General features: G+C 35.4%; 1 protein-coding gene across 2 annotated transcripts in view; it reads left to right on the top strand.

Moving 5' to 3' along the window:
- The window catches only part of BANK1 (B cell scaffold protein with ankyrin repeats 1), a 289,852-nt gene that overhangs the window by 254,409 nt on the left and 22,478 nt on the right, over positions 1–12,965 (top strand). For both annotated transcript variants that reach the window (XM_019024929.4, XM_063705448.1), the window contains exon 11: positions 4,231–4,299. In XM_019024929.4, coding sequence (XP_018880474.4) covers positions 4,231–4,299 — 69 coding nt within the window. The remainder of the gene's footprint in view (positions 1–4,230; positions 4,300–12,965) is intronic.

Raw genomic sequence — 12,965 nt, forward strand, 5'->3', positions numbered from 1 at the left:
GATGGTTCCTCATCCCTATCCCCTCTTATCAGTAGGCAGTAATGGCACATTTGACCTTTATTTAAATGAACACACCAAAACAGAGGACAGTATGAAAACTATGACTGTGTCTTATTTACCTTTGCAGCCTCAGGACTTGGCCATGTAGTTAGCAACCTAATGAAAAGTGTTCTGGTGAAAAATAAACGCACTGCTACCATCCTGTACTGTATCATCCCCTGAAAGCCCAGAGCACAATACGAATCTATGTATTTTATTTTATATAAAATCTCTATTTTCAAGCATTATTATCAATGATAGCTGTACAGCTCTAAATAACATTTCACTGTTCACATCTAATGGACAACCATCAAGGGGGTTGTGGTTTATCATTCACAAAATGAATGTTGTTGTTAATTGCACAGATTTTTATCACTATAGCCACTTATGAAATAATTCAAAATAAGATTTATCAGATTTTCTAAGAAGGGCAGCTATGGAAGGGTCCCTTTGCTTGAAATAGACCACAAATGAGGTTGACATGAAGAATATTCTCGCAGATGCAGCCTGGAAAGACAAGTAGTGCAAGTGAACTCATTAAATTTCACCTTCTCCTCCTCCTCTGCTCTTCTGCTAGTTCTGCTTTGCTTAACATTTTGAATATTTAATGATATGCTAATTTTCCATTCAATGTCATATTCTAGAGAAAATTTTACAGAAGTCATTCTACCAATGTTTAAAATAAAAAAGGATATTATGGGAAATTTGTATTCTTTGGGATTATTTTAAACCGCAAAAATTGTTTTGTCTGTGGACTTTTTATGTTTAAAGGTAGTGACAACGACTAATAATGCATTCATATTTCTTTCTTCTCAAATTTCAGTTTTAGGTAGGAGGAGAAAAATAAGATTTCACTGGGGAGAGAGTCAGCAAAGTTGACATATATCCTAATTACTTTGATAGCATGTTTTGAACATTTATGAGGTAAATTTTTTAAGAATTCAAACACATAGGGAAAGGATTGTCTCATTATATGATAAAAAATTACCACTGGCCTATGATTTAAAACTTTCTCATTTTTATGTTAGTCTAAGCCCCCCAGGTTATAAATAATATTTTCCTCAAAACATAGCATTCTACTTAAGAATTCATACTCACTTAAGAATTTTTCCCAGCACCGTTGGACCTGGAGTGTCTTGGGAAAGAAGAATTGGTAACATCTCAGAATGTTAGAGCTGAGTGAAACATTAGAGATCGTCACATCTAAGCCCTAACTTTATTGGCAAGAAAATAAAGGCCAGAAGGGTGTTGGGGAGAAAGAGGGAAAAGCCGTTTTTCCATGTCACTTATGTGGTTGATATGAAGAGAAAACTATAGCCCATCTTCTGTGCCAAGTTGGCTAGTATTCTGGTATACAACTTTTTGGTTACAATACATTTAAAACAAATTCTCGTCTAACTAACCACAACTCTTGCTTTACAAAGTAATGTACTTTTGTATATAAATCTGAGTGACCTATAACCCTACACTCAGTTCTCACCCTGTTATGGATTTTATATCTACCTCTTGTAAAGGTGGTGTGGGGTGGCTGAACATAGTAAATATAAAGTACATAAAGTCTTTTAGAACAAAGGTTTTGCTAGTTGAAGCAATTTTAAATGTTTCAGCTAATAGGAACTATAAAGATAGAAAGATGAACAGATTCTGAAATTTTACTTGTATCTATTCTAATGGAATATGTGTCCTTGACAGGCGTGTTTGCTTCAGTGATAATTTTGATGGGCTAGTGCTTTCTTCAGGAAATAAGATAGGTCTTTTCCCAAGGTTGCCTCATATTTAAAAATACCTCCCCAACTGAAAGCGATGAGAAGACAGTGTGTTTGGCAATATGCTAATTGCTAGTTGTTTTCTTTTTAGAAAGTGAGACTCATCTGTAGGTGGGAGAAAGGGAACCTAGAGGTATGGGTGCAGCTGCAAGTGAATTAAAAGAGAACTCAGAGGTGGGTAAAACAGGTAGAGGGAACCTTTAAACTCTGGGCATGACCTACTACATGTCTGCTTTTAAAAAGTCCTATTATCAGCATTTTCACAATTACCCCACTCATAGTATCCTACAGCCTCATTCCAATATTCTGCCCTTGTCCCCAGCTGTTCCGAATATAAGCCCTGGTGAAATCGCAACAATAAATATCCTTGTAACTTCTTAATCTAGTAACTGAAAGACAGCATTTATTTGTTTAACATTTACTGTTATTTCACACAGGCTGAGCATTTGTTATCAGCAAAAAGGATTCCAGTAACATATAAGGTGTAAAGTGATTTGTAACAAATTAATGCCAAAAAGCTGGAAAAATAATTTCATTTCCAAGTACTTTGAAGCTTCAAACCTCAGCAGAATTTTAAAAACTTATCAATTAATGTAATTTTTATTTGAAGAATTTATTGTCTGAATAGATCTTTGGATTCAGGTCATTTCCCGTATGAATGATGCCAGCTTTTTCCTCTTAACCATTCTCAGTTATATCTTAACAATATTGGCAAAAAAGCCTAGAGACCACATGTTATTAAAATTTTTAAAGCATTGCATTTTAAAGACTTTTAAAACTAGCAAATAGAAAAAAATCAAGTACCTCTTACAACATTTATTTTAATATCCTAACGTATATTCATACACTATATATTCCTCAATATATTTTATTTTAGGAAAAATGTAAGTAAGCCACAAACCCAGAACTTGCCAGTTAGTTATATTGAGCATGTTTTCCATGTACTAACTTGAAGCAGAAAACTGGTTTTCAACTAAAAATATGATTTTATGTGTATACTTTTTCTCAAACACGTTAAACTTTGAAACATATTTTGCCTCTTCTGTTTAAAAGAGCACAGTTGAAGGGAGTACTCTTTGTCTTGACAGCATCTGGCAAATCATACATTTTTAATAACTAATTTTTGATCAGATGGGGGGAAATTTTCATCTAAAAAAGTCTCCGGGGTTAATCACAGATACGTCCTTGATCTTATATTGGTTTAAAGAATATTAAAACCAAAGACAGAAATCTAGGATAACTGTCGGGATGTTTCTGCCAATCACAGTGGTCCAGCACCATCCAGTTAAAACACGTTCACTCCCACAGGCCTCAGCTCAATTATCCCAGGATATTCTGTCGAACTGCTAAAAGGAACAAGAGATACAACTGTGTTGGAAATGTTCTAATTTCCCTTTTAATCCTCTCCCTCTATCTCCTTCTTTACCTTTATAAGATAATAGTTATGGAGGGGAAGCGGCAGTAGTGCTGTTAAGGAACCACGCAATAGATTGAAGTTCAAGGCTTCTCGGTTTAAATCACATCTCTGCTAACAACAACTCTGAGATCATTGCAAAATTACTTAGCCTTTTTAGAAGCTAGTTACTTCCAACTCCCTCATCTATAAACATATGAGGTTGGACTAAATCTCCAAAGCCTTTTCCAGTTCCCAAACCCTGTAATTCACACTGCCCATAAAAAATAAATATAACTCTGGGATGTTCATTTTCTAAAGTAAAGTTGTAAAGAGTCTGGACTTTTTTATTAACAAATGCCAGAAGCTATATGGAACTTTGTGGGTCCTCAATAAATATCAAACAATCAATTTTATCTTTCATCTGCAAAATGGGGTGAGTAATGCTGACTTGTCTTCCAGAATTTCGTGTGAGAAATAATAAATGAGAACAAAGCACTTTTCAGATAATGAAGTAATTCGAATAAGCTGTTTTAATAAGTCTGCGGTCTAGATAGATGATGCAAGAATAAAGTGTCTTTTTTATTATTACATCTCTGAAATACAAGAGTCTTTTTACCTATTTAAGGAGAAACAGTCATTATCCTTGTTTATCATCAAAAAGTCAGCATGGGTAATTTCTGTGCAAATGGAATTTTTCATATGATTTTAACATTTATCGCTTTTAACAGAATGCAGCTTTTATTCTTACCTGATATCAAAATGGAATCATATCTTGATTTAAATAGTTTAATGAGGCATTGCATCAGCATTATACTACTCTGCTCAATGAAAATGCTTTCTGAAATGACTGATAAGCTGCACAAATGAGAAAATTGTAAATTTGATAATCTTCCTACTCAAAAGTAATACAGTTCAGGAACTGATACTCAGGAAAATGATATATTGCATTCTGGCTTCCTGGAGACTTCTACAGTATGGATTTTTTGAACGTTTATGTTCAGTAAATAATATGTTCTATATTTTTTACAGTGTTTCAACAGAAGACAGCCAGAAGACAATCTGATGATGACAAGTTCCGTGGTCTTCCTAAGAAACAAGGTACTAACATTAACTTCAATCTATTTAGTAATCTCTAGGTAAAATATCAAGAAATCTTATGAATACAGAGTAAAGCCTCCTAGGACAGAAGTATGTAATTGTGTGCTTTATAAATCTTACTCTTAATCTCACACAATATAATTTTGCCATAATACAATTAATGCAAGAAAATTATTTTAATTAACAAAGGCATGAAATGGCCTTATCAGAATGTTTGTGATAGTGTTGTCGATGTTATCATGAGGGTTCCAGCAAGGTCAAGTAAGAAAAATTCTCTAAGATGCATCAGAGGCTGTGTTTTCATAGACCTATAAGGGAAGCCTCTGGAACCTAACTTGGTAGGAGTGTCAAATGATTTGATTCCTCCAAAGAAAGGGGCTAGCATGAATTTTCTATGGTTTGCACTAAATGCCAATCAAAGACTGCATCCTTTTCAACTGTTCTCTTGCCTTCAGCACTTGATCTAACATTTCTTGAGCAATTATTTGTTATGCAGAGAAGAGCTGAAAACTGTAGCCACAGAAACATCTTCCACAGACAGAATATTTTCTGCCTCCAGTTTTCCCTGAAATGTTTGTCTTCTGCTGAAAAGAAAGACTGTAGCAGATCATGTATTATGATTTTTTGTCTGACAATAAGGCCTTATTCAATGTTCAAAAATGAAAAACATTAAAGGTGGCAGAGGTAGGGGGTAACATTAGCTGCCCGTGATAATGAATGTGTATATACAGGCCCATCTTTGAAATAACTTCAGTCCAAACTAATGTTTCCTTGAAAATGGTGCCAGTAAATTGTTGAAGGAGACACTGGAATAAAACCAGGAAATTATTTCACAGCAACTACTAACCACTCCCAGTCAGGCTCCTTTTTTGCCATTGTGAAGATGGCTGGGAATGGATTGCACCAAATTCTAACACCCACTGAACTATTAAATACAGACCTTCAATGGACCTGCTCCTAGGACATTATGAATCATCCTTCAAACAAGGGTGCATTCTTAAATGAGTGATCCTCACCCATCACTTCAAGTGGCATTTTTTCACAACAGCAAGGTGGTACTTAGATCATCTTCCAATTAATACACGGTGTTCGAATGCAACACATGATGAAGCTGAACTTTTATTCTCTCATGAAACACTTGAATACACTGCTTGTAAATTTACATGCAAAAAACTCTTTGACAGTTTTCCATTTTTAGTGATTTCATATTTAAGGAGAAAGATAGATCTTTTTTAAGTCTACTATTATCCTCCCACTGTGCCTTTAGCTCTCTCAAGAAATAAATGCAAAGCTACATGTAAGATCATTGTACAATTAGGATCAGAACAGCTATGAAAGAGTTAAACAAAGTAGATAAGATTATTTCTACCTGGCCTCCCCTACATACCTCACAGAGCTTTGGAAAGAATGAAGAGAGGAGATGCTTTGAGCTTTTTGGGAGAAAAATCCCTGAAGTGTTTTTCTTATAAATTATTAAATTACCATGTTTTTAATTAAATTATGTTAGAATTAAAGGGAAAATGCAAAAAAGGCCACAGGAGATGAAGAGAAATGACGAGTATCAAGTGTAATGAAGAGATCCTTGGAATGTTTGATCTTATCAATTATCCTGGCTGTCCCACAGAGAGCAATGCAAGGAAGGGCTGCTAGTATCTGTTAAGCTTAGAAGAGCCCTGTCATTATTCTACCATGTATAGACAATTAGTACCCATCTGCCCACAGAAAAAGGGGAGGAGAGGGTGGTAAAGGGAAACGAGGACCTAATTATGCAATATTGTATTGATTACTATCTGTCCATATCTTGTTACCTAATTTGCATAATCAAGGTCAATTACCTCTAGATTTTTAAAAATTCTGTAGGGACTCAGATACTAACATTTTAATCGTATTTTGTCTGTAATATTTTTTCTGTGTACATACTTAAATACAACTTATTGATGATATTTTTGATTAGTCATCTTAGAGCAGTTTCCTTAGATTCCTTTATTCCTGAACATCAGTAATGTACCAGAAGGGAACAGCATATTGTTTTATTTTTAAGGACTAAGGGAACATCAATCCTTATCAAATGTTTCTTTAAAAACCTCCCTGATGACTATAGTGTGCAGGGAAATCAGCAGTTAGCATGAAAAAAAGATAATTTGGAATACTTAGTAATAAAAGAATTAAGTACCTAAATACCTAACAAGGTTGATTTCATCCAACCATATTTCTCTAAACTGTTGCAGATATTATGATCATTCAGTCCATGTAACATACTATGCAATGAAAACTGCTTATTACCTAAGTAATGAATATTCTTCAAATATCCTGGGATTTCATGGTGTACTAGGAAAAGCAGTACATACTTTACCGGTGATAATCTCCTTATTTGGTAGAACAATAAAAAGGGCCTTTTATATAATGTTTGTCAGAGGCAAGATTTTCTAAAGGGACTAGACAAGTTCTCTAAAGAAGGTAAAAAGGAATTATTATTTAACTCTTCCTCTATATGCTGGAGGGAAAAGGGATGATGAGAGCCAACTATTTTCCCATTGAAAGTATAAGCATTTCAAGTGCACTAAGTTTAAGACTGTCAAGTGATTGCCAGGAAGTTGCATTATTGCTAAGTCAAGGAATTTTCCTAAGGAAGAAAAAAATAATTAATTGGCACCATTTCCATGGAAACTCAACAGATTCTTCAACTCAGTTTCCACATTTTGAAAAAATGTAAGGAAAAATGCTGAGGACTTTGGATCACAGATAAAATTTTCCATCAAAACAGTTTTAAAGTCAATTTTCCCAATTTGGATTTGAAATTAGAAAATACTAAGGAGTGCTATCATAGATGAATAAGCTGCCACTTCACTTCCATCCTCCTTCCCAAAATTGAGCTTTACAGAGCAGTCAAAGGTTTGTTCTTCAATGCTACCAGCCAGAGAACTGCATTTGCCAGTGTGTTTGGAATTGATCAGGATTTTGAAGTCTGGCTTATGTTATCGAAGCTCACAGAGGACTGATTCATACCCCCAATTCCAGTCATTAAACCTATAATAAGGGAAGATGGCTTTCCAGTGACTGGATTGCTTGCATTATTTGGTCTCTGCCAGATAATAAAGTTTCTATAAAATATACTTAGTCATTAGAAGATTTCTAAGTGAACATGATCAAGTCAAAAATGTTGAAAGAATTTAAGGGCTCCTTATTCAAAGATGGAAATATCTGGCTAATTTTCCCTGTTTTACAAAATCATATATAGTCTAGGGTCAAGTTTGTTCACATCTTGGACTGTACAGAGGGGCCTTTTCTATCTATATCAAGATCATCCCCATCTTACCGTGGATATGACACGTGGCAACTGATGAGGTTCAAGCATTCCTAACAAGCTGCCTCCCTGTAATCATAGATTACATCCACAGATCTCCTCAGCCATATAGTCAAATGAACCTTATCAAGGGTGTGTTGTTGCTCTCACTCTTAGAGGGCAAAAGGTTAGTGTAGGCAGCTAGGCAGACATGAGCAGGGCAGGAGAGGGCCACCCACCCAGGAATGTCAGACGACCACCAGGTGATGGTTAGGTAGTTGTTAAACTGTCTCTTTAAAACCATAATTGGTCACAGCCAGTGCCAGCGAAAGGCAGTCTCTTAATAGACAGAAAACACCTGAAGCTGGTCATCAGCAGCTTCCCAGTAAGATCGCAGGAGTTGGGCAAGTGGGCGCAAGCATGTGCACTAAGAGGCAAAATGGTAGGGTTTAACTGGTATATGATTCTTCTCTAGGAACGCTCAACTGGTAAGGGAAAAACACCTAAATGAGCATATGCACAACTTCAGTAAACATACTGCACACGCAGCTCCTCCCAAGTGCTGGCAGGGCACTGCGTTTGCAGATAGCCCACCCCAAGGAAAAACCAAGGGAGGAGAGACACTAACCCCATAACCATACCAATGTTTAAAACCTCATGTCAAGTGTTGAACAGTGCACTTGGATCTCTCAAGTTGCCCACTTGGTCCTCTTCCAAGCGTACCTTAGTTCCTTTCATTCCTGCTCTAAAACCTTTTAAATAAACTTTCAATACTACTCTATCTAAAACTTGCCTTGCTCCCTCCTGTGCCTTATGCCCCTCAGCCGAATTCTTGCCTCCAAAGAGGCAAGAATCAAGTTGCTGCAGATCTGTACGGATTGGCTGTTGCTAACAAAACCGTGTCTTTGAAGGGTAAGTTTCTGTGGGTAGGAGGAGCACATCCACCCTAACCAACTGCCTATACCAGTCACTTCCAACTCTAGATGAGCATAAGAATTATTTGCAGAGCTTTTAAACTTTGGTTGCCCAAGCCCTATCTTAGATATGGACTAAAAGTCGAATAGATGAGATAGTAATCAGCAATAATCACAAAATCAACATGTGAAAAAATCCCACCAAAAGAAACTATGTTTCAGAGACCACATGTGGTCAGATTTAGCCCCTAAGTAAATTATATTTTAGCAATAATCCGCACAATATAATTTAAAACTTTTGCCAGTATTTAAGACCATGCTTCCTGAAATATTCAAATTTCCAACCACTCCCTATTATATAAATGTATAACTTGCAACAAATGACTATTACCATTTGTTATCTTGCTTTCTGTGTTGTTTTCTTATATTTGGAACAATTTCTCTAAAGTCATAATTCTATCAAAAGTGAGTAAAGGGATATAGAGAGAGTCAGGTTATGAAAAAAATGAAAGAACATATTTATTTTTGCTAATGAAAACTACTCAAATGTATTTAATAAGCAGGTACTAAATCTTATTTGCTCAGTAATTTTATCTGCATGGCCCCTATAGGCTTATGAGCTTGTAACCCCTAGTATAGTCCCTGCCCACCAATTCCTCACTCCAGACTACAAAATCATTATTGGCTGGTCTTTTGTAGGGCAGGAGTGTGCCTACTCATGGGAAAGAGGTAGTCAGGCAACATATCCTTTCTGTGTTCTATAAGTGTGCATTGCTGTAGCACTTTGATAAATGTTAAATAATAAAATTGTCTAGAAGCAGGAGACCTGGAGAAATGGGGAAGATATTACCCTTACATGGGGAAAAGAGAATGCTGATCTCTGAGGTATTTTCATCAGGCTGTTTTTGCCAGTACTGGATATATTAAACAGAAAAGAGGGAAAATTGTCAAAATGTGGTCATTTGTACTCCATAAAAGAATAATGGCCTCAGTTCCCTTTTCCAGTATACTTACATTTCCATTTGTCATATTGCTCACAAAAGTTTTTTGTTGTTGTTAAAGTCATACCTTGAAAATTTTGTGTAATAGCTCAGTTTTTGTCTAAAATAGCAATATGTTCGCAACCCACAGTGTTGTCTCTCAGAAATGAAATCAAAGCACACACAAAAAAGATGAAATTCTTAATAATAGGGAGAACAAAGACTGGAAAATAAGCTTACTGGAATCTAGAACTAATTCTAATTAATTCTAAGGTTGAGAAAAGTTAATTGAGACAAATTAAAAAATCAGCAGTCTACCCCTGCTGTCTATGAAACAAATCAGTCCTTTGTGCATAATAGAAGGTAGAAAGATATTTAATCCCTCCCTTACCTCCTGACCCCAGCTACCTCTCTGCTACATAAATGTTAATTTTTACAAGTGCTCTGTGTCCCAGCTCTGATCTTTCCATATACATGCAGAAAATATTCCTTCCAGCTGAAAGTGGGGGTAGGAGGATAATGCTACACTTGGCTGGTCCTGGGACTCTAAAGTAAAGCTCTAAAATGGAGGGATGGGAAGGTCAAGAAGTCTGTTAGAAATTTATGCATGGACTTAGATACATAGTGCCAGGGAATCATGTCCCGCCTCTATCGTGGCAGCTGCATTAGACAAAAGCCTGCTAAATCCTGGGATCTTGAGTTGCGAACTGCACCTATTAAAGTTTTCTGCAGTCCCAGGAATTTGACCTGAACACAAGGAAAGAACCAAAGGACACATAAACACCAAAAGCCTTGGTGAACAATGATTCCATAGATGTGTTCTTTTTTTCTTTTTTTCTTTTTTTTTTTTTTTTGAGACAGAGTCTCGCTCTGTCGCCAGGCTGGAGTAGAGTGACACGATCTTGGCTCACTGCAGCCTCCGCCTCCCGTGTTCATCCGATTCTCCTGCCTCAGCCTCCTGAGTAGCTGGGACTACAGGCGTGTGCTACCACGACCAGCTAATTTTTGTATTTTTAGTAGAGATAGGGTTTCACCATGTTGGCCAGGATGGTCTGGATCTCTTGACCTCATGATCCACCCACCTCGGCCTCCCAAAGTGCTGGGATTACAGGCATGAGCCACCGCGCCAGAAGGATTAAAGATGAGAACAAACAAGTAATATGAAAAGTTCATAAACTAAAACTACTCCAGAAGAAGGGAAGGATAATTTTTTTGTAAAGACTCAGAATAATTATACTTCTGTTAATGATTTATTTATTTAATGAGTAAGGTTGCCAGGTATCGTATCAAAAGCACCAAGCTATCAACATGGAAATAATGGGAAATACACACACACACACACACACACACACACACACACACACTAAGCACTAAGCACTGAGCATTTTTCAGCTAACAATTCATAACTGCTTAAATATGAAGCTTTTTATAAATATTTTAACTTTTTCAGAAGTTCTAAGGCGGTATGTGTTCATTTGAACTTAAGTGTCCCACTTTCAGGTTCAGTACTAGGCAGTTGGTGACAAAATGCAGGGGCCAAAAAAGAAAATGTCAGAAAAGTTTGAACTCATAAACAAATGGAAAATATGGAGAGGAAATAGCAGCAGAAATTTGAGGTTAGGCTGAGATGAAAGCAAAATATTTGAAAGACATTTTAGATGAGATACCAGAATGAGATTAAACATGTGACATGAAGAAAAGGTATTGACAAGAGGAAGTATGATAAAAATAAAATAAACTAAGAAGCTACAGTTTCAACAGCAAATTAAAATCCACATTGGTCACAACAAAAGGGACTCACACTAGGTGAAAATAAATCAGTGAAGTAGAGAACATATTGAAGAAGGGTTTGTTCTCGGTACATGGAAAGACCGAAAACAGTAATAAGATGTGGAGAACAGAGATACAACTCAAGTATGACAGGTTTTTAAAAACTAGAATAGAAAATATGATCAATGACTTTATTAAGCTAATCTTTGGAGAAGTGGGAAGTTGGAGGATGAATAATGCAGATTGAGTGGGCTCACTATGAGACAGGAAAAAGTAAGGAGAGTTGCTCATGTTTAAAAGCACCCTAGCAAATCTTTTTGATTATAAGGAAAAAGAAACAATCTTAAAAGTATTGAGCAAGTACTTTAACTTACATTTTCTACTAAAATAAATCAAAATCCATTAAAAAAATTAGAGAATCTGTGTGACAGAAACTTGAGATAATGGACTACCAAGTTTATTTGAGAAAAAACTGCAACTTAAGAAGTTTATATTTAGTCAGGTATTTTGCTCATGTAAGAAGAAAATAAATATAATAATTTTTGGATATCCAAAATTTTAGAGAAGATAGCCATTCTGTCATTATGAAAGTATTAACCAAAACATATTCTAACTAATGAGGAATTAAACAAAATAAAAAGCTTAAAAAGAAATTACATTATTAAAATTACTGAAGTAAACTTAAATAATTATTGTAAATTTATTTATAAGACATGAATGTAAAATATTGGTGATAAAGAAAAATACGTAATGTAACATAATTATTGCTAATTTAGTAGCAATAATCTGGTTACAATGACCAAATAATATAAAAATACTTAGGAACTAGAAAAAAATGTTTTTTCATTCATTACTTTATTAATAAAAAAAGATAAAAAAATCTGAAATTTTAAAAAGTAACCACTACTTTCAAATTCCTTCATATATGTATATATGTATATACAAATACGTATATATGTACGTCTTTATAACCACATACAAAACAAGATTATGTATAACAGCAGTCATCACAATAAATTCATATCAGTTAAAACATTCTCACAGAGCAGTAACAGTCATTGAGGACAAATGGTGCTGTGTTAATCATCTGCATAACGATAGTTCATTAAAACCTCAAAGATATCTTATGAGATATTATTTCCCTTTTTAAAATGGATTGATTATTTGTAACAAGGACACAGAGCTAAGAAATGGTAGAGGTGAAATTTGAACTCAATTCTGTTATACTCTGAAGGCCAAACTTGTAATCACCCTCTGTACTATTCACGTAATCATATTAACAACGCTCACTACAACTTTCCTGAGCTTTAACAGAAGCCTGAAACACGACAAAGCACATTACATGTATTAGCTCCTTTAACTCTTGCAACAACTCTGTTAGAAGGGGATTATTTACCTTCATTTTATAGACAAAGAAACTGGAGTTTACAAAAATGGAATGAGAAAGAGCTTTGAGCCCTCATCTACCTGGCTCCAAATACCATGTTATACAATCTCCCTCATAAAAAGATACAGACTGAAATGTGGACAAAAGACTGTAGCGGCAGAAAAACTCCACCTCTATCTTCTTAGGATACCAGCCAGGACTGAGAATTAAATTGATGTAAAATAGATTAACAAGAGAAAAGCATAATAGTTTCACATGGCACTGGAGCCCTCAAAGAAAATGAAGACTCAAAGAAGCAGTTAGTCAGTTACTTAGCTACTGAATTAGACAAG

The sequence above is a fragment of the Gorilla gorilla genome, chromosome 3 (genome assembly GCF_029281585.2).
Source record: "Gorilla gorilla gorilla isolate KB3781 chromosome 3, NHGRI_mGorGor1-v2.1_pri, whole genome shotgun sequence".
Lineage (NCBI taxonomy): Eukaryota > Metazoa > Chordata > Mammalia > Primates > Hominidae > Gorilla > Gorilla gorilla.